This window comes from Tenrec ecaudatus, chromosome 9 (genome assembly GCF_050624435.1).
Source record: "Tenrec ecaudatus isolate mTenEca1 chromosome 9, mTenEca1.hap1, whole genome shotgun sequence".
In the NCBI taxonomy this organism is placed as follows: domain Eukaryota; kingdom Metazoa; phylum Chordata; class Mammalia; order Afrosoricida; family Tenrecidae; genus Tenrec; species Tenrec ecaudatus.
Genome location: NC_134538.1, coordinates 159373439 through 159398204, shown reverse-complemented (window position 1 = coordinate 159398204; position 24766 = coordinate 159373439). Strand labels below are relative to the sequence as shown.

Genomic DNA, 24766 nt, shown 5'->3' with positions numbered 1-24766 from the left:
ATGGGGCTAGGCACCCTGGACACAGGACTGCTGCGCAGCCTGTGGGGCAAGCTCAGCGGGTGGGTGCAGAAGCGAGAGGCCTGGGCGCAGAGCCGAGATGAGCAGCACCTCCGGCAGCAGCAGAGGTAAGTGCAGGCCGGCCGGCGCCAAGGACCAGCTGAGGGCGGCCGCTGGGCCCAGGGAGGGTGCTGGAGGGTGCCAGCGGCAGGAGATGCTGGCAGATGTCCCTCCAGGGAGGAGTGGATGGATAGCGCTGGGCTGAGGTTGGTGGAGGGTGGAACTTCGAACCAAACAGAACACTCAGCATCATGGCATTGAGCTGGATGATAGGACAGGGTTGAACTACCTCTGGGGGGGGTCTGAGACTGTAACTCGCCACAGGAGTAGAAAGCCTTGCCTTTCTCCTGAGGAGCTACTGGTGGTTTCGAACAGCTGGCCTTGCCCTGTGCAGCCCCACGCCTCACCCCCTGTGCCACTGGGCCCCCCTTTGGGTTGAAACACAGGAGCTCAAAAAGCAAACCCAAACGCACAGCCATGGAGTTAATTCTGACCCTGAGCAGCGCTCCATTGTCCAGTGGGTTCCGACTCACAGCGACCCAACAGGCCCAGCAGACTGCTAGCTGTTCGGGGTGTCCCAGATTACAACTCTCTAGGGGAACAGACAGCCTCCTGTTTCTCCCTCGGAGCACTTAACTTGCCGCACCACCAGGGCTCCTTAGCTACAGCGTAAGGTCAATTTCTCAGATGGGCATGTTTGACCACGTAGGCTCAAAGTAGGCCAAAGTCCCTCTCCCAGCAAACTCTGCAGGGAGCCATGTTTGCATGGTGACCAAATACTCTTTGGGTGTTAGGGAGACCTTTGTCTTGAGTCCTGAGGACAGGCACAGGGTGCCCCAAGTACTGGAAGTATTCCTGAGTTCCAGGGGTGCCCCACTCCACCATGCAGCTTCCCAGGGATGGGGTTTCCCTGCCTTCGGTGGCCTCCCCGCCCCTGGGGCAGCTCCGGCAGGAAGTCCTGCCCTCAGGGGGCTTCCGCTCTGGCCCCAGAGAGGGCAGTAATGGGCTCTGTTGTTCCAGCCTGTGTGCAGGCCAAGACCTGCCTTTGTCTGAGGGCTCCGGGTCTCAGTACTCCTTCTGTGAGACCTTCGGCCTCCCACAGCAGCCGCCTACCTCCCCCCAAGGCCTGGGAGGGTGGGTGCTGGGCACATGTTTCCCTGATGACATCTTGGTGTGGCAGAGTGGGACCATTGTTCCACAACAGGCCACCCATTCCACTCACCCCCTTCCCACTCCCAGGACCCCCCCCCACCGGCTGGGGGAACCAGGCACAAAGAGGCCCCAGGGGCTGCGTGAACATGGAGACAGAGGAGGGTGGGGGGTGCTGCTCCCACTTGGCTTTTTAGACATCACCCCGCCTCCCTCCCCTCAGCCACAAGCTCATTCCATGACCTCTCAGTCCCTTTCCAAGGACAAGGGGCTAGCCTACGCCCCTTTGGGAGGGCCCAGCCCAGAGAACACTGACCTGGCCGGCCAGGCATCAGCCCGCAGAGGAGCTGTGAGCACACATAATGGATAGGGGGTGCATAGGGGAGAGCAGGCCTTGTCTGTGGGGCGCTTGTCCACTACCTTCCTTTGCATTGGGCAGGCGCAGAGCTAGTCAGGGTGGGGGTGCGGGAGGACAAGTGGACATTCTTCTCCTCTTACGTTTGCGGGTCCTTACTGACTCCCCTGGGTCGCCCCTCCCTCCATCTGGGGTTTCCCGACAGACAACTGTGGGTTGCCAAGGTCTCCAGCAGGTATGCAGGAAGTGAATGTGGAGCTCCCTGCTCCCAGGTCACCCAACACAGTTCCAGTGAGGACAGTGACTGTAGTGAGGAGGACCCCGTGCTGCTGAGGGGCAGGGGGGGGGGGGGCGCAGCTCTACCGAGGGCCCGACTCCATGCCCCTCCAGGCCGAGCCTGGGAGGGAAGGCAGGTGGGCAGAGAGCTCTAGGCCCTCAGTGTACCTACCCTAAACACACAACACACATACACACACCACATCCATACACACATAGGACCCTGAGTATACCTGCCTGCCCTGCCTCAGTCAGCATACACACACACACACAAAACCACATCCATACATACACAGAGACCCTGAGTATACCTGCCTGCCCTGCCTCAGTCAGCATACACACACACACACAAAACCACATCCATACATACACAGAGACCCTGAGTATACCTGCCTGCCCTGCCTCAGTCAACACACACACACACACACACACACACACACACACACACCACACACAACCACATCAACTACAACACACACAACACACCAACATCCCCACCACCCTATCATCACACATCTGTACATGCACAGAGACCCTGAGTGTACCTGCCTGCCCTGCCTAGTCAGCACATACATGCACACACACACAGATCTGTCTCAGTCAGCACATACATGCACATAGACCACACTAACCCCACATTCATTCATATGCACAGAGAGACCATGAGTGTACATGCCTGCCCTGCCTCAATGACCATACATGTACACACACAGAGAGCAAACAACACACATCTATACACATACAGGCCCTGAGAGTACCTGCCTGCCCTGCCTTAGCCACCACACACATCCATACACACATATAGGCCCTGAGTGTACATGCCTGCCCTGCCTCAGTCAGCACACAGTGCACAGACAGGCACACACCGCACATATCACACACACACACGCATAGATCTGCCTCAGTCAGCACACATGTACATACACAGAGCACACCGCACACACATCTGTACCCACACACATAGACCATGAGTGTATCTGCCGGCCTGCTCTGGCTCAGTCAGCACATACACACGAACCCCACACATCCATGCATACGCACAGAGCCACACATGTGCGCACACAGATCACACCATACATACATGCATGCACACACTGAACCACACCATACATACACGCATGTGCACCACCTCACACTCCCCACAGACAGCACACCATCCACATACAGGCATGTGCATGTTCACACCCACAGACCACATAGCACACTGGCACACACACCCTCTCTGCCTCACTCGCACGTGTACCTCGCCACACACACTTCAACCACAGGCCACACATTCCACACACTTGGAGGTCTCCCTACTTCTCCATGTCTCTCCTTCTTTGCCCCTCCTGTCTTTGTGGCCCCGCTTCCTCCTGCGTGTCCCTCTCCCTAGGCCCCTCCCTTCTTTGTGCCCTCTCCCTGTGTGTCCCTCCCCACCCCCACCGGAGGGAACTGGCTCTGGGAGTGCCCACTGTCCTCTCCAGACCTGTCTGCTCTCTGCTCCACTGTGGTCAGTGCCCCGCCCCACCCCCACCCCCTCCAGACCCGGAGGGAAAGTCTCTGAGGACCAGGAACTGGAAGCACTGCAGGACCCCCAGTAGGTGCCCAGGCCAGGTGTGACCCTGCGACTCCCTCTAGCCACACGGCCTCAGACTCCCCTGGGAACTGGGGGAACTTCCCCCTGCCCACATAGACGCAGGTGACCCTGGGGAGATGTGTGCCCCATGGTCAGGCTTTCAGGTCAGGTACCACAGTGGCACAGCCTGGGCCCCCTGGGCGCCTTCGCCCACAGTATGCTGCTCCGGCCCAGGGGGCCTCATAGACTGTCCGCATCGACTTGTCCTCTAACCCCTCTGAGATGTCCTCAGCCCAGAACTCAGAGGCAGAGAGGCCCAGCCTCCTCCGCTCTCACACTTGTCACTTCAGTGGTCCTCCGCCTCTCTGTCACCAGAGGAAAAAGTCACCAAGGGTCCTAGGGCCTTCAGGTCTGACTTCACATGGACAATACTCAGACAAGTGGGAACCTGCACATCCCACACTGGGCACTGTGGCACACCCCAGGAGACCCGTGGTGCCTTCATTCAACCAAGATGTCCGGTGTGTGGTTTAGGGTCAGAAATGGGCCTGTAACTGATACCCAACCCGGAGCGCCCCCTGGCGGCACAAATGATCAGCAGGCTAGTGATCTGAGCCCAAGGCATGCAGGAGAAAGGCCTGGCCACCGCTTTCCAATGTCCACCACCTTGAAAGTCCAGGGCAGCAGTTCCACCATCTCCTGAGTGTGGTCATCAGAAGCCAGAATAGACTCAGAGCCAAGTGGTTGTGTTCTTTTGGGGTTGACAATATTGAACCAAGGCTCCAGGGTTAACGGATTGTGCTGGCTACTCACCACGCCTGGAGGGGACAGTGGACAGTGGACTGCCTGATAATCAAACCAGCAAGCCTATCCCAGAGGCGGGACAGCCTCTAAGACCTCCTTAGAAGCAAGGATGGTGGGACCTCTTCTCACCTGCTCCAGGTGTGTCATCAGGACAGGCCCATGTGGACAGTCCCTGGAGAAGGACATCATGCCGGGTAAAGTGGAGGGGCAGCGAAAAGAAGACCCTCAAGGACATGGACCAACACAGTAGCTGCAACAACGGGCTCAGATGCAACCAATTGTCAGGGTGGTGCAGGACCATGCAGGGGCTTGTTCTGCTGGATCTCAGAAATCCCTAGGTAGCAGGGCTGCTATGCCAACTCAAAGTCGACTCAAGAACAAGGACAAACCAAATGGTTAGTGGTTCGGGCCCACTCAGTGGCACCGTGGAAGAAAGACCTGACTCAGGGGTCTGTGGTGAAGATGGCAGCCTTGTGGAGCTCAGCCCTGACCCACTTGCCATGGGTCATGATCAGTGCCACGGCCAGTCAGGTCCCCGTGAGGCTGGGAATAAAGGCACAGTGTTGCACTAGTCTGGTTTCAGGTTTGCCTGTGAGGCTCCTCTGGTGTCCCATCGGCATGTGCTCAGAGGTGCTCACCTCTGCTTCTTCCGGAATTAAGTGTGTGATGATCGGGGTGCACATGTGGATGGAGCTTTCTCATGGTTAGACATTGGACTGATAAACACAAGGTCAGCGGTTCAAAACCACCAGCTGCTCTTTAGGAGAAAGATGAGGCTTTCTACTCCTATGAAGAGTTAAAGTTTCGGAAGCCCACAGGGGCAGTTCTACCCTGTCCTGTAGGGTCACTATGAGTTGGAATTGGCTCAATGGCAGTGAGCGAGAGCAAGAGAGAGAAAGTGAGTGAGTGAATTCCCTGTTGAAATTAACCTTGAGTAATGAGCTGCGCCTCCAAATGAGGCCTTCTCCACCTGGGCACTGTTGATATTTGGCACGAGTCATCCCTGGAGAGGTGGTGGCTGTCCGGGGCATTGTAGGGTGTTCAGCAGCATCCCTGCCCTCTACCCCCCAATACCAGCAGCACCTGCGCCCCGACCCCGCTGTGACAAGCTGGCTCCACAAACATCCCTTTGGCTGGGAGGGGGTATTGCCCTGGCGGAGAACTACTGCATAGTAAAGAAGGCTTTCCAGCCATCATTTTACATCTTCTGCAGAATCAGGTCAAAGTTCCCCCTGCCAGGGACAGAGTGTCTATCATTCAATCCTTCCAACAGGAAGGCATTTCATGAAAACCCCAAGCCCACTCCCTCCCCCCCACCAGGAGATGTGGGAGGTGGGAAGGATCTGGCTCCAGACCCACATTCTAGGATGAGAAGTGAGGACTCTTAGGGTGAGGAACAGAGTGGGGGTGCAGTTGAATAAACCAGCCCTGGTCTCCGCCCTTCTTTAGGGGGGTCAGGAGCTGCTGGGTGCGGGGCGGGAGGTGGGGCTGGGGGGAAGACTTGCTGCTGAGAACCTGAGCCAAGACGTTCTCTCTGCTGCCTCCATATGGCCATTAGTTAGTATTGCAGGTAATGGCTCTGGCCAAGCCCCTGGGACTGTACAGCCACCCGCTGCAGTGCACCAGGACTTGATCTGCACACCCTGCTGGGTGGAACACAGCCCGTGCTTCCCCCAGAGTGTAGTCTGAGCAGGGCTCTCAGAAAACAAAACACACAGGAGGCCCACTTACAGCTGGGTTTCAGATAAACTACAGATCAGTAGGGTAAGTGTGTCCCCAATACTGCAAGGGATATACTCATACTAGCAAAATAAAACAAAAATTCCAATTTAACTGGGAGTCTTGTGTGGTTATCTGCTAAGCTCTGAGCCTGTGGTTGGGTGCTAGGACGAGCCCTCTCCCCACCCATGGGCAATAGAAGGGATGTGGGGCAACGGGGCGAGGTTTGTGGGGATGAGGACTGGCACCTGAGACAAGGATCGGGGCCAAAACACCATCTCCAGACCTCTCACAGACCCATCTCCATGAATCTGTGTGTGTACATGTATCTATGTGTGGATAGGTATGTGTGCCTATATGTGTGCAGATACGTGTGCATGCACATGTATCTGTGTGTGTAGGTTTGTGTGTATACATGTATCTGTGTCTGGATAGGTGTGTGTACATGTATCTGTGTGTGGAGCATGTGTGTGTCTGTGTGTAGAGATATTATTGTGTCTGTGTGTATATGTATCTGTGTGTGCATGTACCTGTGTATGTGTGCATAGGTATGTGTGTAGGTGTGTGTACATATATCTGTGAGTAGGTTTGTGTGTGTGTGTGTGTGTGTGTGTATAGGTATGTGGGGGGGGGATGCCCAGGTGAGTTGATGTGAACATGAGTGTGTTAGTGCATACAAGGGTAATCGTAAAGTATTGCTTCTAGGATTCCAGTTTATGCTCGCACAGGTTTATTCCAACCCTGGCTCATGGACATGTGGACAGACGCAGACAGGGTGTCTCAGTCGCCATTGGTTCTGTCATTTAAGCAGCCTTTTTGACCTTTCATTTAGGTTATCTGTTGGTTGAGATGGCTACACAGAACTCAAGGACAGCATTCCTGGGTAAAGGGCTTGCTGGGATGTTAACAGATGGCATTGCCAGTGGAAAATGCTCAGGTTAGAAATGAGCATTAGGATGTGTTACAAAGTAACTTCGGGTCGCTAACACATGCCAGAGCACATGCCACTGCTGGAAGCCTCAGCCTGAAAGCATTCAGCTCTTCTTCTGTGGGTCGGTGAATCCAGCTCCCTGAAGGAGGTGCCCAGGGGCCCCAGACTCCTGTAAGCCTTAGCCAGAAGGCACTCGGTGGCCCCACTTCTGTGGGTCAGCGAGCCCAACTTCCCCAATTGAGTGCCCAGAGGCACCCCACTCCACAATCCAGCCTCCTGCACAAAAGCACTCAGCTGTCCTTACTCCGTGGATTTCGACGCCCATCCCTCTGTTTCATGCTCCAACTCCTGGTCCTGCTGCTGCCTTCTGGATCCAAAGGTTCACTGCGCAGGAATCTCGGGTCCAGAGGATGAGCTCTATTCCTGGTGGGCGAAAATCCCGCCCCCCCTTGCTTCTCCCAGGGCTCATTTACACCCAGCAGGATGGCGCTCCAAGGAATCCTGTTACTAATTACAGATGATCAGTTTCTTCTCCCAACTTCTAAGCCAGATTCCTGCAGGAAAAGGCCATTTGGTGACAGCTGGAGACTTGGTGTAGAAGAGCCACATTAAGGACCCGCTTCCCCTGCAGGAACTCACTTGTCTCGGTCCCATAAAACGATGATGATCATCGTAATCAATACCTTTGTGCTGCCAGGGTGCGAGGATTGATTTTGAGGTCAGGGCTAATATCAAAGTTTTAGCAGAACTCAAGTGGGCCTCAAGTCCCCGTCATTGAAGCTTTGGAACAGCTTTGGAAGCTGCTACCCACCAGGAAAGAAGTTTCCACTGGCTCAGGTGCGCTAAGGAAGCCGAGGGAAGGCCTCAAAGGTGAGCGAAGAGAGAGCAGGCAGGCGGAGGAACGAAGAATGAGGTCCAGAAACCGGCGGAAGAAGACCATGCACGAGCGCCTGATGTTGGGGTCTCACACTTACGACTGCAAGACCACATCTGCCCCGTCGGTGCCACAAGGCTTAACAGGAAGATCAGGTAGCTCAAGGGGCTGATCTTCCCCCAGTCTTTTAAGCAAGATGGAAACGCGGGAGGACAATGTCCTGGGATGAGTCCATCGAAGCCGAGTCTTGGCTTTCCCACAACGCTGCAGAAAGCAAGGTCCAAGCAAAAGAGTGGCTCCGAGGACGTCTGCTGGGCCAGTCCAATTCGACGCAGACAGGCCGGCGCTGAAGGTTATGGCGACTGCCGGGTGGAATTCCCAAGGAGCCAACTAGGTCGATGTTCCCAAAGAACGGAGTATGGTCATGAGGGCTTCCTTTGAAGGTGTTTTGGGGAACTGGAAGGCTGCATCGGTGAGAAAAGGCGAGGGAATTGTCTTGAGGGATTCTTTCCACTCCCAAAAGGGTACCTGCTCCTTCCCGGCGCAACGAGGCTGCCTTCCACGCAAGGAGTCTGCACGTCTGCTCCGCCCTCCGTCTCTGAGCTTGCCCCTTCGGGCGTCTTTCTGTGCCCCAAACTCAACACTTCAAAGGGACATGATCTGAGCCCGTGTGGATGTCAGAGCTGTCTTTTTGACACGGGGGTTCTTTAGCGCGTGCGCAATAATTCTTCTGGGAAGGGTTCGAGAGGTGGAAACAACTCTCAGAGAACCGAGTAGCCCTCAGTGGTGTACACAATGGAGAACGGCACCTTCTCGTTCAGGTGTTTTTGTTTAACGAAAGTCTGCCTGGTGTTGCAGCCCCAGGTTTTTCCATCCACCCTCGCACATGAATGTGTCTGGCCGTGTGTTCTCTGTGAGCACACCCGGGTCGGTGACTGGGTGGGAGCAAGTGCGGTGTGGGGTGTGTGAGCAGGAATGTTGAATGCGTGTGTGTGCACGCATATGAAGAGGATTCAAATGTTCCTGGAAAAACTCCGTTCAAAGGTCATGAAATGATACCATGAACTTGTGGAAGCATTGACGCATTTGCATTACCGTGCTGGCAAAGAATATTGAAAGTACCCTAAACGACACAAAGATCAAACAGACCCGTCTCGGGAGAAGCTCAGCTGCAATGCTCCTTAGAAACTAGGATGGCGAGACTTCATCTCAGCTACCTTGGTCACGTTTCAGAAGGGACCAGTCAGGCAGAAGGTCATCATGCTTAGTAAAATAGAGGGGCAGCAAAAAGGGAAGACCCTCGGCGAGCTGGACCGACACAGCGGCTGCAGCAATGCGCTCCAACATGATCCTTGCAAGGATAGCACAAGACCAGGCAGTCTTTCCTTCTGCTCTGCCTCGGGGCGCTGTGGGTTGGGGTTGACTCGATGGCACCTAACAACAACATACATGTGCATGTGTGTGAATGAGTGTACAGTGTGAGTGTGTATGACTGTGTGTATGTGTATGAGTGTTCAGTGTGAATGTGTGGGGTTTGTGTGTGGGTGCTTGAGTGTGCCTGCGTGTGAGTGTGCATGTGACTGTGGGGCCCTGTGTGTGTGTCAGGGAGGTTGCGAAAGGTTTTATTTGCTTTTCTCCAGCCCTGTGCAGCTCTCAGAGATCTGTAAGTGGGGTGGGGAGCAGCTGAGTGGCCGATTGTGGGAAAGGGCATGCGGTGAACTTGTTTCACAGCTCTGTTTGTATGGTAGTGGGCAGCGGCGGCAGGTAGCGTGTTTACACAGGGTTGGCTCCTGCTGATGATGGAGAGCCAGAGAAGACTGAAGGCCACACCCGAGGCCCTGATGGGACTGCTTGTTCCCTGGTGTTTGCAGTCAGTGGTCGGGAAGTCTATGGGCAGGCCTAGAGGACAGAGGCTGCGGGGAGCAGTGCATGAGGGTGGGAGGGGTTCTATGGGCCCAGTTTAGGGAGCCCAGGCATCCCAGGTAGGGGAAAACAGGTGACAGCGGAGCAGGTGGAAAGTCACTGCCCACAGACATGAAAGCAGTCCCTCAGAGCTGGGCTTTGTGGGCTGGGACGGCCATGCTCACACCTGTGTTTGGAAGACACCTGTGTTTGGAGACACGATGAAGGGTGGTGGGGGCAGGCGGCATGTGGGAGACCCTCTGGTCAGCTCTAAGGAGGAGTAAGGAAGTGGGTGGGGCTGAATAGAGAGAACAGTAAGGTGTGAGCAGGACTTGAGGTGGTTGTGTGGTCAGGGAGGCCTGGGAAGTTGTGCCATCTGCCCACCCACCCATGTGGGAGCCTAGGGCCCCACTGAGCTCTCCTAAGTCACCCCGGTGATCCCCGTCGGAGGTATGCTTACTCCCCTCACCCCCATAAAAAGACCCAACGGCTCTGGGTTGAGGGAAAAACAACCTCAGTGGTTTTCGTGTCTCAGTCAAAGGAAGGTGGCCATGCAGAAATCGCATGGTGGGCATGCGCAGTGGGAAAGCAGCTGAAGTAGGATCGCTTGAAAGTGAGGCTCACCTGACCCAGGCGGGGTCGATCTAGTCACCTTCTGAGCATGAGAGAGCCAGGCACAGAACAAGGAGGGCCAGAGCATGGATGCCTTTGATGCTGATGTTGACAAAACACTGATGATGCCCCGGACTGCCAGGACCACAGGCAAACCTGTCACACAAGGAGGAAGGCCAGAAGGCTGGCAAGACCTTGTCACCAGGCAAGACCAGTCCCTGAACAAGGCTAAGTGAGGGTCAGTGGGCGAGAGGAGGACCCTCTGTGAGATGGATGGACAGTGACTGCAGCAATAGGCTCAGGCAGCAATCTTTGTGAAGGCCTTCAGGGTCAGGCAGGGGGGTTGGGAAAGTAGCTGTGTTGCCACCCCACCCCCCATGGGCCCACCTCACCAACAGGTCCTTTCCCACCCAGGGCGCCTGTATGCAGTGACGGTGAAAGTTATACACGTCAATGCATGGCCTACACTCATTGTCCCCGCTCCCACTACACCCTTGCAGGATCTGGGAGTCCCCACTCCTCCTGGCAGCCAAGGAGAATGATGTCCAGGTGCTGACCAAGTTGATCAAGTATGAGGCCTGTGAGCTGCACCAGAGGGGTGAGGACAGAGCCTGCCCTGGCTGGCCGGCCACATAGGCCCAGGGCTGTGGGGTGGGGGTGAGGGAGACAGAACCCAAAACCACACAGGAAGACTGTGTCTGCACCGTTCCTTCTCCACGACCCCCTCTGAGACCACAGTCTCTCCACTCTGCGCCCCCAGGAGCCCTGGGGGAGACGGCGCTGCACGTGGCTGCGCTCTACGACAACCTGGAGGCTGCTCTGCTGCTGATGGAGGCGGCTCCGGAGCTGGTCCGGGAGCCCATGGTCTCTGAGCTGTATGAGGGTGAGGCTGGGGAGCAGTCCTGAGAGGTGTGATGGGGAGGCTGGGGAGCAGGCCTGAGAGGTGTGATGGGGAGGCTGGGGAGCAGGCCTGAGAGGTGTGATGGGGAGGCTGGGGAGCAGGCCTGAGAGGTGTGATGGGGAGGCTGGGGAGCAGGCCTGAGAGGTGTGTAGGGAGGCTGGGGACCAGGCCTGAGAGGTGTGATGGGAAGGCTGGGGACCAGGCCTGAGAGGTATGTGGGGAGGCTGGGGACCAGGCCTCAGAGGTGTGTGGGGAGGCTGGGGACCAGGCAGGAGGGTCTGGGTGCAGGCTAGAGGAGTAGGCATGTCAAGTCACATGTCTGAGCATGTTGGGAGCACCCCCCGCCCCACGCCCCATAGCTTGTACTCAGATACCAACTCTTCCCGCTCCCCATGAGTCCCCCTGGGGGAAAGGTCGGCCCACTGAGAGGACAGCACCTCTGACACCCTCTCTGGTCAGGCCAGACCGCGCTGCACATAGCCGTCGTTAACCAGAATGTGAACATGGTCCGAGCTCTGCTCGCCCATGGGGCCAGCGTCTCCGCCCGAGCCACGGGGACCGCCTTCCGTCGCAGCCCCCACAACCTCATCTACTTCGGTGAGAGCTGGGGTCCTGGCGGGCATGCGCAGTGTCCCGCGCTCCTGTTCCCCACACGGCCCTGAGCTGAGCCGGGGTGTGCTCTGCCCCCAGGCGAGCACCCGCTGTCCTTTGCCGCCTGCGTGGGCAGCGAGGAGATCGTGAGGCTGCTCATCGAGTACGGAGCCGACCTGCGTGCCCAGGACGCCCTGGGTAAGAAGGAAGGGGCCTGGGGGGAGGTACCCGGCCTGGGCGAGGCGGCCACGTGACACCCTGTCCCCCCAGGGAACACCGTGCTGCACATCCTCACCCTGCAGCCCAACAAGACCTTCGCCTGCCAGATGTACAACCTGCTGCTGTCTCATGATGGGTGCGGGGGCGACCCCCTGCAGTCCCTGGACCTCGTGCCCAACCACCAGGGCCTCACCCCCTTCAAGCTGGCCGGGGTGGAGGGCAACACGGTGGTGAGGACACCCCCAGCCCGGCTCCTTGGTGCCCTGGTCCCCACCCTGGCTCTCAAGGTCCTTGGGTGCATGCTCCCTGCCCCCAGCCCAGGTGGGAGGGACCCTTTCTCTACTCCACCATGTCGCTCTCCTGTTGTCTGACTGTCCCGTTGGTCCCTCCTGATGTCCCCTGTTCCCTACCACCCTCAGAAAACCAGCCCTCGGGCTCTGGGAACAGGATGGGAGAGGGGGCTGGGGTCACAGAAGAGCTGAAGCTGTCCACTCCAATGGTCCTTGTCCCACCCAGTGACCAGCCCCAGGAAGGTGGTCGGTGGTCCTCGTTCCCAGAGGAGCCCCACCCACCCCTGGTGACTGTCCTCAAATAGACCACCAGTCCTTTTGTCACTGCCTCCCACCCCAGATGTTCCAGCACCTGATGCAGCGACGGAAGCACATCCAGTGGACGTACGGGCCGCTGACCTCCACCCTGTACGACCTCACCGAGATCGACTCATGTGGGGAGGAGCTGTCCCTGCTGGAGCTCATTGTCACCGCCAAGAAGAGGGAGGTGTGGATAGCATGTCTTGGGGCCCGTGGGAGGTTTGAGCACTGGGCAGGGTCTGGGGCCAGCGGGCAGGGCTCTGAGCCACCCTCACCTCCACCCCACAGGCACGTCAGATCCTGGACCAGACACCCTTGAAGGAGCTGGTCAGCCTCAAGTGGAAGCGGTATGGGCGGCCATACTTCTGCGTGCTAGGCACCATCTACTTGCTCTATATCATCTGCTTCACCATGTGCTGCGTCTACCGGCCACTCAAGCCCAGGATCAGCAACCGCACGGGCCCCCGAGACAACATGCTCCTGCAGCAGAAGTCACTCCAGGTGAGTCAGGGGGTGGGATTGGGGTGTGTGTGGGGGGAGCATACCATGCCTTCCCCTGGTCTTGCTCTCTGGGCAGAGCCTCCAAGCCTCACCTAACTTCTGCCCATCCTCCCCCTCAGGAGGCCTACATGACCCCCAAGGATTGCATCCGCCTGGCAGGGGAGCTAGTGACTATTTTGGGGGCTGTGATCATCCTGCTCCTGGAGGTGAGTTGCTGGCAGGTCCAGGTGAGGGATCTGACAGACACCCACCTAAGCTCAGCTCTATGAGTACCTTGGTCCTTTCTCTGTCTCTCCCCAGGTCCCGGACATCTTCAGGGTTGGGGTCACTCGCTTCTTTGGTCAGACCATGCTTGGGGGGCCATTCCATATTCTCATGTGAGTCTCCATCCTCCCCACCCTCCGTCCTCCTTCCCTTCAGCTCCTCCCTCCTCCCTTCTTGGAGCGCCTTTTCCTGCAGACCCCCGCGCCAGAAGGCAGAACCGAAGGGTGTGCGGACCATGACCTTCTCACTTCCAGTCCCCATGATGACCCTGACATCCTCTGCTCCTCCCCAGAGTCACCTATGCCTGCCTGGTGCTGGTCATCATGGTCATGAGGCTCACCAACACCAACGGAGAGGTGGTGCCCATGTCCTTCGCCCTGGTGCTGGGCTGGTGCAATGTCATGTACTTTGCCCGGGGGTTCCAGATGCTGGGCCCCTTCACCATCATGATCCAGAAGGTCCGTGCCTCCCCCACTTGTCCCCTGTGCTCAGCTGCAGGCCCTGGCCTGCTGGAGGGTGGCTCCAGGAGCACGTTCGACACAGGCCACACCATAACTCTTAGGCCCTGTGGGCAGTGGGTGGTCTCTTTCCTTCTCCTCATTCTCTGGTTTCGCCTCAACATCTTCCTCCCTCCCCTTCTCCTCCCTCCCCCTCTTCCTTCTACAACTCTTTCAAAGCACGAGAACCATTGTTCAAGGGCCAAGAGGAAGCCCCCAAGTAGTTCTAGTCTACAGGCTCAGTCTAGAGCAGCAGTTCTCAACCTGTGGGTCTTGACCCCTTTGGGGGTCGAATGACCCTTTCAAGGTGGTCACCTAAGACCATCGGAAAACACATAAATGTTTGACAATATATAATTACATATGGTTTTGTGATCAACCACTATGCTTTAATTATGTTTATGTTCAATTTGTAACAATGAAAATACATCCCGCATATCAGATATTCACATTCCGATTCATAACAGTAGCAAAATTATAGTTATGAAGTAGCAACGAAAATAATGTTATGGTTGGGGTCACCACCACATGAGGAACAGTATTTAAGGGTCACGGCATTAGGAAGGAAGGTTGAGAACCACTGGTCTAGAGGATCGTAGAGGACAAGCTTTGGGGGAGCCTGTGGGAGGCCGGCAGAAGTGGCAATTGCTTAGGGTGCACAGGGTAATGCTCTCCTTCTTCCTGCTAGATGATCTTTGGAGACCTGATGCGTTTCTGCTGGCTGATGGTTGTGGTCATCCTGGGTTTCGCCTCAGGTGAATAACCTGCCCCGGCCAGGTCATAGGAAGGGGCCTGCTGGGACCTTACAGGGCATAGGACCCCTGAGCAAGCTCAGGGAAGGATGGGAAGAGAGGTTCAAGGGGATGGACCCCAAGGGGAGGGCGACGGAGTTCTCGGAAGAGGTGGCCCTTAGTCAGGGAGAGCATTATGAAAGATGGTCTGTGTAACAAAGGCATTGCAGGGCTGAGACCAGGCTGTTGATGAGGGAACTGGGGCTCAAAGGGAACCCAGTAGCCAGTGTGTGGGCTGACCGTGTGTGTGTGTGTGTGTGTGTGTGTGTGTGTGTGTGTGTGTGTGTGCTATGGTAACCTTCACCCCTTGCTGGGGCAGCCTTCTACATCCTCTTCCAGGCTGAGGACCCCCATGAGCTGGGCCATTTCTACAACTACCCCATGGCTCTGTTCAGCACCTTCGAGCTCTTCCTCACCGTCATCGATGGCCCTGCCAACTACGACGTGGACCTGCCCTTCATGTTCAGTGTCACATACGCTGCCTTCGCCATCATCGCTGCACTGCTCATGCTCAACCTCCTCATCGCCATGATGGGCGATACCCACTGGCGGGTGGCCCATGAGCGGGATGAGCTCTGGAGGCTGCAGGTGAGCCCCCTGGGGGCTGGGAGGACTACTGCAGGCTCCCTTGTGGCTGCTCAGGAAGAAGCTGGTGTTGTCTCCTCCCTGTCAGTAGGCATGGTTATTGATCCCTACCCCCCCCCACACACACATTTTGCATAGCTATTGCGCATCACAAAAGACAGCAGCATGCATTGTGGGAGAATGGACAAGGCCATGAGCAGTTCTACAGCATGAAGCCTGCTGCCACTGAACCCACTTGCTCCCTCAGCTGGGTTTTCAAGTGGCTGCTTTTTCACATGAAGACTGCCAGGCCTTTCTTCCAAGTGCCCCCACGGTGGACTTGAACCTCCGTTCTCTCAGTGGCTAGGTGAGATCACCACTGGCACCACCCAGAGACTGCAATGCAGGAATAGCTGAAAAGGACTACGCGTGATTTCTCAACCACAAGGGGAAGGAGATTAAACTCGAAACCAAACCCACTGTCGTCAGGGCCATTCCAACTCAAAGTGACCCGATAGGGACAGGGCAGGGCTGCTCCCCTGGGTCTGTGAGGCAGCCTCAACTTCCTCCTGCAGAGCAGCCAGAAGATTGGAACCAGCTTTTTACTCAGCAGCCTGATGCTCTTAACCCACAGCCCTGCCAAGGTGCCTCAAAAATAGCAACCCCCCCCCAAAAAAAAACCAACCTCACTGCCATCAAGTTGATGCTGACTGAGAGCAATCCTGATGGACAGGGTAGAACTGTCCCAATGGGCTCCTGAGACAGGAACTCTTTATGGGAGTAGAAAGCCCCATCTTTCTCTGTTGTCGGGACTGGTGAATTTGAACTGCTGACTTTGCAGTTAGCAGCCCAAAAATTAGTTAAGGGAAGGGGGGAAAAATTGAAAATCTTAGTCCTCTAGAATCATCAGGAAGGAGCAGCGAGCAGTGGAGCTGGATTCGGTATCTCTCATGACAGAGGGTAAACGCCTGCATCAAGCCTTCCTGACAATATTTAAGTCTGCAAAATGTGCCCAGAGAAATGGGACTTGTTAAGGACGATCCCACACACTTCCCATTGTGGCAACAGCTGTCTCCAGGCACATCACCCTGATGCGGTGAAAGACTGCTACGGAATAAAAACCCACAGCATAAAATATTCTTAGAAAGTGATTTATCACAGCAAAAGTCAGTCCAGCGAAATGAAACGAGTTGTTGGAGCCCTCAGAGCACCCTGGGCAGAGCTCGGAGAAAGAAAGCAGCGGAGGAGACAGGCGGGACGCAGGTGAGGGACGAAAAGGCCCCGCCCTGAGAGCCACGTCTGTAGAATTCGACTTGTCTAAGTGGCTGCGAGGTTTGCAGGCTCCAAAGACCCGGGCATGCCCAAGCGCCCTTGGTCAGAGGGTCACGCTTGTCCATTTCCCTCGGGAACGCAATTATTCACTTCCTTGTCCTGTGACAGTCCTGGGTGAAGCTGGGGCCCTGCGGCCATGCTCGACAGAGGGCAGATGGATTAGGGGCTCCTCTTCTCCCCCACCCCCTTCCCAGCTTGTTGGCTGGGCCCCGCCCCCTGACTGCTCTTTGGCCCCGCCCAGGTCGTGGACACCACTGTGATGTTGGAACGCAAGCTGCCTCGCTGCCTGTGGCCTCGTGCGGGTATCTGTGGCCACGAGTATGGGCTGGGGGACCACTGGTACCTGCGGTGAGTGGCATGCGGGTCGGGTTTCTGCACTGCACGGGGACCCTGGAAGGGTTGTCTGTGCCCACCCCACGCTGGGATGCAGGCTGCTGCTAAGGGGCAGGCTAGGGGTGCGGGAAGTGCTCAGCACCCACTGGCATGATGACCAGAGGGCAGGAAGGGGAAGAGCAGGTGGCCCCCCTAGGCGGACGAGCTCTCAAGGCCTGGTCCTCTGCAGGGTGGAAGACAGGCAGGACCTCAATCGGCAGCGTGCGCAGCGCTACGCGCAAGCCTTCCAGAGCCTGGGCTCGGACAGCCTGGAGGACGCTTCGGCGCAGAAGCTGCAGCTGTACTGCACCCCGAGCCATCACCTGCCCCTGCCCACGCCATCCGTGTCTCGGAGCACTTCTCGTAGCAGCACCAACTGGGAGAGGCTGCGCCAGGGGGGCTGGCGCCGGGAGCTGCGGGGGGAGATCAACAGGGCCCTGCAGGAGGACGGCGACCGCTGGGAGTACCAGATCTGAGCACTGGCCACCTCCAGGAGCGGTGGACACGGGAGCACAGCCCATCAGGGCTGGGTGAGGGGACTAGGTGGAGATCCCGAGAGGGACTCGGAGACCCCACGAGTCAGGCCAGCAGGGGCTCTGCTCGGGGCACAGAGGACCACTTTGGGGGCCTGAATGCATCCACACGGCTGGTCCAAGGAAGGTGCCAGTGTGCTGCCAGCCCCTCCCAAGGGACCGCTGCACTGGCAGCGAAGCACTTTAGGGGCAGCAGCCAGTGGAGCCCAGCCCCCACCCTGCGTGGTAAGTGGGAGGGACAGCCCTTCCGTGGTGCTGCAGACTGCAGGGCACTGGCCTGTGGACTTGTGTCTGAGGAAGACAGGTGCTGTTCCAGGCAGGAAGGGCGGGGGGCAACTCCTCCCCCCTTTCAATAAAGTCCATTCTGTTCTTGTCTGGCCCTGAGCCCCTCTACATCTTGTTGCACTGTGTCTCTGCTGCCCATGCTCGGCATCTCCTTGAAGACCCCCTCGCCACCTTGCAGACTAAGACCGCTATGCGGCCAACTTGCGAAATCCCTTTTTCTCCCTTTAATGTGTGTGTGTGTGGGGGGGGGAGGGGATCAGGGGAGCAGTGTCCACAAGGCAGGCTACATCCTCCCAGGCTACAACCAGGACCTGGCTGGCTGTCTCTGGTCCCTGCTGAGGGCTGTGGAGGCTGGGTATGTGGCCTGGGCCTCAGACTTCTACCGTGCCGGGTGGCCGCAAGTGCTGCTGCAGGAGCTGGACGTTGTGCAGAAGTTTCTTCTGGTGGCCAGCCAGGGTGACACCGAGTGCGGGCAGGTCCCTGAAGGGAGGGCTCCATGAGGCCGGGGCTACACGCCCCACGACCCTCCCCACCAGGGTGCCCCACCTGCTTACTCAAGGCTGAGCTGGGCCACATCCCGGAAAGAGCAGAGCCCCTGCCTGGCGAAGTTGTCCTGGTAGCATTCGAGCCCGATGGCCGAGAGCCAGGCCTGTGGGGAGTCCAGGGACAGGAAGTCCAGAGCCACAGGGTCCAGAAGGGCCTGGGAAGGTCTTGGGGAAGAGGGGGGACAGGTCATGGTTGCCTCCCCATCTTAGCCAGCCCCTTCATCTGTTTTGTTTTCTTCTGATTCCAAACCCAAGCCACTACCCCCAATCCCCCAAGCTGTAGAGCCCTGCTCCTGACCTGTCCTGGGGGCCTCCACCAGCCTGCAGCGTGTCCGGCTTTCTGATCATCTTGTCCAGGGCTGCCACCAGCTGGTCAAAGTGGGGACGCTGGGCGCGGTCCTTCTGCCACGTGTCGAGCATCAGCAGATGCAACCCAGGAGGACAGCCTGGGGGTGGGGGCAGCCGGAACTCCTGCTCTATGGCCCTTAGCACCTGGGGTCAGAGGGGGGGGGTGCATGGGAAGGCAGTGCTAGCAGAGGAAGTGAGGCCACCAGACAGAGGAGGATGGAGCAAGAAAGGGACATAACATGGACAGGAGAGTCCCTGGGTCTTGGAAGGTGAGTGGGGCCATAGAATTGGCATCTTCAGGGGGTGATGGTGGTGGCGGGGGGCTCACCTCCTGGTCACTCATGTCCCAGTAAGGCCGTTCTCCGTAGCTCATCACCTCCCACATCACGACCCCAAAGCTCCAGACATCACTGGACGTGGTGTGCTTTGCATGTGTGATAACTTCGGGAGCTGCCCAGCGAAGCATGCAGCCTGGACCCTGGGGGACGAGAGGGTTAGTGACAGGGGCTGTGAGCCCATGGGATGAAGACTCCAATCTCCATCCTGTGCCTCCCTCACACTCCTGGGAGTGACCCGACCAGCTTGTCCAAGCAAGGCCCCAGCGATCTGTTTGAGTCCTCAATGCTGGGGAGGGGTGGGGTGAGCTTCGGTTCACACTAAGAATTCACATCCAGGGGCCCATGGCCTGCACATTTGAGGGGCCTGCCTCCAGCATGCTCATGCCCCCACGAGGGGCCCACCTCCTTCCTGCAAACACACACACCCATGCCCACCTGTGGCATGTGTCCAAGGCGGGCAACCTTGCACACCAGGTGGCTGTTGACCAGCACGCTGCCAGCAGACAAGGCTCGATGCACAAAGCCGAAGCTGGCCAGGTGCTGCAGGGCCGCCGCCACGCCCCTCTGCATGGCCACCAGCTGCAGGCTGCTGAACTGGCCTTCTCGTTGCTGGGAAACCAAACACATTCACTGCCACGCAGTCGATCACGAGGAGAGGGCAAAGTCAGCATGGGGTGGGGGGTACAGGCACAACACATGGATTTGGGGGCAGCCAGGAGTGTGAAACCCCACCCCTCCAGGTGGAGCGCACGAACCCTGAGGAAGCTGTCCAAGGGCCCCAGCTCCATGAGCTCCGTCAGCACCATGAGTGGCAGGCTGCGGGTGACCACGCCCTCAAGCCGCAAGATGTTGGGGTGCTGGAACTGGCCCAGCACCGCTGCCCGGCCCAGAAAGGCCGTCTGCAGGCTCTCAGGACCCCCGGCCCACAGCGCCTGGATGGCCACAGGCTGCTCCCGCCGGCCTCGGGGCTGCAGCCGGCCTCGGCGAACCTCTCCAAAGGAGCCTAGAGAACAGGGTCAGTGAGGGGCGCTTGGGGTCCTCCATGCCACAGGGTCTGGCCACCCCAGGCCTGCTGGCCTGCCATACCTGCCCCAATGACCTCCTCCAACTTGATGTATGCAGGGTCCACCTCTCGGGCAAGCTCCCGTACAGCCTGGCAGGGGTCCTCATAGGCAGAGGGGTCAATGTAATACTTCACCCCGAGTCCTGGGGGGAGGGGACTCAGTGTGAGGGGTGGGGGCACTGGATATCCTCAGCCTGGAGGAGCCACCTAGCCCCCATGCTCCCACCTGGGCTACTGGGCTGCTGCAGGCGCTCCATGTACCCTGTTCCATGCCGTTTCCTGGGGACAGAGCAGAGTTCTGGTCTAGAGGGACATCCACTCACCATGCCCGCTACCTGTGCAGGAGGAGGCTGGGTCCCTTCTATCTCCACATGGCTGGGGGGCTGGGGATAGGAAGGGACTGTGGTGGGGTATCTTTGGGGATCAGGGGCAGGGGGCAGGATGGGACCTGAGAGGCCTCACCTGCGGAAGACGAGAACCAGCACAGCGATGGCCCCCATCAGGAGGAAGGCCAAGGCCCCCAAGATGGAGCCTACCACCAAAGACAGCCTCTCGGGGAGCTGGGTGGACAGTTCTCCTGAGGAGAGGTCAGCACAGGGGGGCCACAGGTCAGCCACAGGGAGTTACAGAGGAGGTATCACGGGTCAGCCATAGGGGGTCCAGGGCACAGGTCAGCCACAGGGGGGTCACAGGGAGGCATAGGGGAGCACAGGAGGTGTAGCAAGTCACAAAGTGGGGGTCACAGGGATCCACAAGTGAGCTACAAGGGAGCCAATCTGCGCCTAAACCCCAGGCCCTCTCAGCACAAACCCCTCCTTGCCTCACCCAGCGCCCCCACCTAGCACCCCCAGACCCGCTCACCGAGGGGCAGTGTCTGGAAGTAGGCTTTGCCACCGTAGGGGCCGTGGCCTGCAACAGTGCGGGCGCGCACCTGGAACCCGTAGATGTGGCCAGGGCTCAGCCGGGTCACAGTGGCCGTGTTGGTCTCGCTGGTCAGGGTGAAGGAGTGGGACTCATCTTCAGCCTGGGGGAAAAGTCAGCACTCGGCCCCTTCCGCCTCGGCCCAGCTCACTGCCCAGTGGCAGCCCAGGGCGAGGGGTCAGGCTACCCTTTTGCCTTCCGCCCACCTGGTCATAGTAGCGCAGCTGGTAGTCCAGGATGTCCCCATTGGCGTGCTCAGGCTGCGGCCAGGACACTGTGATGCTGTCGGACGCACGACTGACCTGGTGCACCACGGGGACTGCGGAGGGGACTATGGCAGCCACAAGGTCAGGGGTCGTGCGAGACACGGACGTGCAGAGGGCGGTACCTCCAGCAGAGGGCGGGGCCTTGGAGAGGGGAGGGGCCCCGGCAGTACTCTGAGGCCTCTAGAGCAGAGGGTGGTACTGGGAGGTGGGGCCTCAGGATATGGGCGGGGCCCAGGGTGATGAGAAGAGACAGCAGGGAGGGGCCACAGATGAGCGGTGGTGTAGGAGGGGCGGGGCTGTGGTGGGCCGGACGTAGGGCAGCCTGCTCTCACCTTCGTGGCTGGTGCTGACGTTGATAGCCGCAGCAGGTGGAGGGTCCGGGCTGAGCTCTGACACACCGTTGACCGCCTGGACCTCCAGGATGTAGGGTACATGCGCCCGGAGGCCTCCCACCAGCACACGGCTCTCGGTAAGGCCCCTCTGGCGGGGGTCGAAGTATACCTCGTCTCTACAGCGGCGACAAGGGCCCCCACCGGGCTCCCGGGGGTCTGGGCACTCCTTGCACACGACGTTGAAGAGCAAGTCCCCGCGGCCGCCCAGTTCCCTTGGCAGGCGCCAGTGCAGCATCAGTGCAGCGCCCTGCACCTCGAACCAGAGCTCGCGGGGCGCCGACGGGGGGCCTGGGGGCCAGGGAGAGGCGCGGGTTGGGCGACTGTGGGAGGGAGGGGGGAAAGCGGGCAGTGGGGCAGCGGGGTAAGGCCATATAGCAGGTATCAATAGAGAGGTAAGGCCGGAGGGGGAGGATATAGGACCACCCCCCCAGACACCATCCCCACCGCAAACACCCAATCCCTGTTCCTCCTAGCCCCACTCCTGGGCTCCATCCCGCCCCTGGGTCCCGGGGGTGCGTGGGGCTCACCAGTGCAGGGAGCACCTGGGGGGTCTGAGCTGGCTCTGTAGAAGCCAGGGAGGCAGGGACACACCGGGGCGGCGGGATCTGGCGCGTGGCTGTGGGCGGGGCACCGAGAGCAGGGTCCAGTCCCAGCTGAGGCCTTATAGGATCCAGGAGGGCAAGCTGGAGGGGGGGCAGTGAGGCATCATGTGCATGCCTTCACCACCGAACCCCACTATCCTGCATAAACTTCCCAGACTGCCCCAGAGCCTTCCCCCTCTCCCCCAACCCTCAGCCCAATCCTAGTTTCCTGGCCCTGGATGGGGATTACACACGCATGCACAGACCCATGTCACCGCCAAGGAATTGCATTTCCACACATGGAAAAAGTGAGGTGTCTACATGCAGGCCGAGGCCCCAGGCGGCCAGGTGTCCTGGCTTGTCTTCACAGCTTTGCCTGGTGTCTCCTGCACCCCTACTGGGCCCCACACCCCCTACACACCTTCCCATATTTGCCATGCCAAGACACTCCCTCCCAATTTATTCCTTTCGACTGCCCTCCCTTCTCTGGGCCTGCAGCCCTGGCACCCACAAGGCTCCAGACATTTCAGAGCGAATGAGAGCAAGCAGGTGAGCTCAAGAAATAAAACTGGGAGAACACGCCACCCCCGGGAACATGGGCCTTTCCTACAGCAGCTTGCGCCTGACCTCTTAGGGGACCATTGGTGTTCAGACAGGAGCTGTGAGCTTGCAGAAACAGAAGGGTGGTGGGTCTCACCTTGGCAGGCCTTGTCCCCGCGGGCTGGCTGGTGTCCTTGCTGGCAGCGGCAGCCGCCCACGGCCACCATCCACTTGCCCTCTCCATTGCAATGCAGCCTGGGGGGGCTGCCCCCTGTCTGGCCCCCAACTCCATCCTCTTCAGGTTCTGCATGAGCCACACAGATGCCCTCCGCCTCCACCAAGGAGGCGCCCCCTGCCCCACTGGCCTGAGTCTCAGGAAAGGAGGCAAGCCCTCGGAGGGTGGCAGGGCAGGCATAGGAGAAGAGCCGGATGGCCACTAAGGCCAGGCAGGCGCCAGTGTCCTGAAAGGCCACGTAGAAGCCAGGGCGAGTGAGCGGCCCGAAGCTGCGTTCCTTGACATTGAGATGCAGACCCGCGCGTGGCCCCTCGGCCCCCTTCGGGGAGGCAGCGGCCGCGGGGAAGCTCTCGTCAGCTGCGATCGTGTCCACTTTGGTCCAGTGTTGGCGGTGCCAGGATGCAGCGGTGTCAGGGTTGTCGGGGCCGTCAGCCTGGCGGTAGTAGAGGGTGAAGGTCTCCCGGCAGGCGCCGCCGCCCACCGCCAGACTGGCACAGGCGCGCACAGAGAAGTGCAGGCGGATATGAGCCCGGTGTGCGCCATGCCGCTGCACGTAGTGGGTCTGCAGCCAGTTGTCCTGCACGGAGCCGTCGGACCGTGCCACGTGGCAGGCCTCGAAGGTGCGGGTCAGGCGCCGCTGGTCGTCTAGGACGCTCACCTCATCCCACTGCAGGGGGCAGGAAGAAGCACGTATCTTGTGGGGCCTGGGAGAGCTTTGCAGGTGGGTAGGTGAAGGGCTGGTTGGGTGGGGGTGGGAGGTGGAAGGGGCAGGAGGCTGATCACAAGTCAGCATGGTGAGGACATATCCTGTTCGTCCTGAGAGAGGGGTCGCACCCCATCATCGCCACTCTGATTTTGGGGGCAAATGAGAGGAGCCAAGGGGCAACACTCACCCCACCTGGAGGGTAGGTGAGCCAGCCGATCTCGGAGGTCTCCCCGGTGGTGTCCAGCAATACCTCTGCCCAGAGAGAAACAGACCCATGGTGGCCAGGCAGCAGGGCCACCCCATGTGACCTCCAACAGTGCAAAGACTAAGCCTCCCTGACCCTCCATTCATCAGGCTGTTAGGACTTCTTCCACTTGCTGGGACCTCCCTGAAATACCTAAGGCAGGCCTGGTCCCCCTCCCACTCCCATCTTTTGCTATCTCTACTCCTCTCTGCCCACCCCTCCCTCTCACCTTCTAAGGCCACAGCCGAGGACACCAGGGCTAGGACCCAGAAACGGCACACCATGCCCGACGCGGCCTCAGGAGCCATGGGGCATCTTCAGGGCTCTCACCACCATCCTACCCACCACCTGCTCCCAGGTGGGGTTGCTGCCTCTGCCAAGCTGGGGCAGCCCACGCTGGCCTCCTGGGAAGACACAGGAGATGGGCAATGGTTTCTGGTCAGTGTTACCTAGGATCCTTCATCTGTGGTCTGAGGTCAGGCGGCTTCCTTGGGGGTGTGGTCTGCAGCCAATGCTCAGAATGTGCGGATTTGGGCAGAGCAATCACTTTCTGTCCTTCAGCAGACTCACCACCACCTGACCTCTGGGTCCCAAGATGTGAGCCAGCAGCCTGTTGCCTGACCAGCTGGCTGATTTGAAATTTGTGAACCATATGAGTCAAGAGAAGGCTCCAGCCCGATGCCTGACCCACAGATCTCCACAACTGCATGAGCCATTTCTTGAATATAAATCAGAAACTCTTTCTCTCCCCTTTCATCTTCTCCTAACCTATCGCTCTCTCTCTTACACTCTCCTATTGGAAAATAGTTTGGGGCTGTTGCTGGGCCTCAATAACGACTGATCACTTAACCATTGACCACCAAGTCATCACCAAGTGACCTGAACTGCCCATAATGAGCTGGTAATGTCT

The 24766-nt window shown here is 58.6% G+C and overlaps 2 protein-coding genes across 2 annotated transcripts; one reads left to right on the top strand and one right to left on the bottom strand.

Moving 5' to 3' along the window:
- On the top strand, positions 1-17335 carry TRPV6 (transient receptor potential cation channel subfamily V member 6). Its single transcript, XM_075557766.1, has 15 exons — positions 1-125; positions 10738-10835; positions 10998-11120; positions 11598-11735; positions 11829-11927; positions 12000-12178; positions 12579-12725; positions 12827-13039; positions 13159-13245; positions 13340-13416; positions 13596-13761; positions 14489-14555; positions 14911-15179; positions 16729-16835; positions 17050-17335. The coding sequence occupies exons 1-15, from the start codon at positions 1-3 to the stop codon at positions 17333-17335; spliced, it is 2181 nt and encodes a 726-aa protein (XP_075413881.1).
- A 187-nt stretch (positions 17336-17522) lies between these two features.
- Positions 17523-24235, bottom strand: EPHB6 (EPH receptor B6). The gene is made up of 16 exons (XM_075557765.1): positions 24086-24235; positions 23800-23864; positions 22829-23573; positions 22078-22233; positions 21491-21838; positions 21099-21223; positions 20833-20995; positions 20434-20548; positions 20198-20250; positions 19995-20114; positions 19664-19911; positions 19344-19517; positions 18899-19048; positions 18521-18714; positions 18232-18387; positions 17523-18157 (listed from the first exon to the last, which is right to left on the bottom strand). The coding sequence occupies exons 1-16, from the start codon at positions 24162-24164 to the stop codon at positions 18049-18051; spliced, it is 3000 nt and encodes a 999-aa protein (XP_075413880.1). The 5' UTR covers positions 24165-24235; the 3' UTR covers positions 17523-18048.
- Positions 24236-24766: the final 531 nt, after the last annotated feature.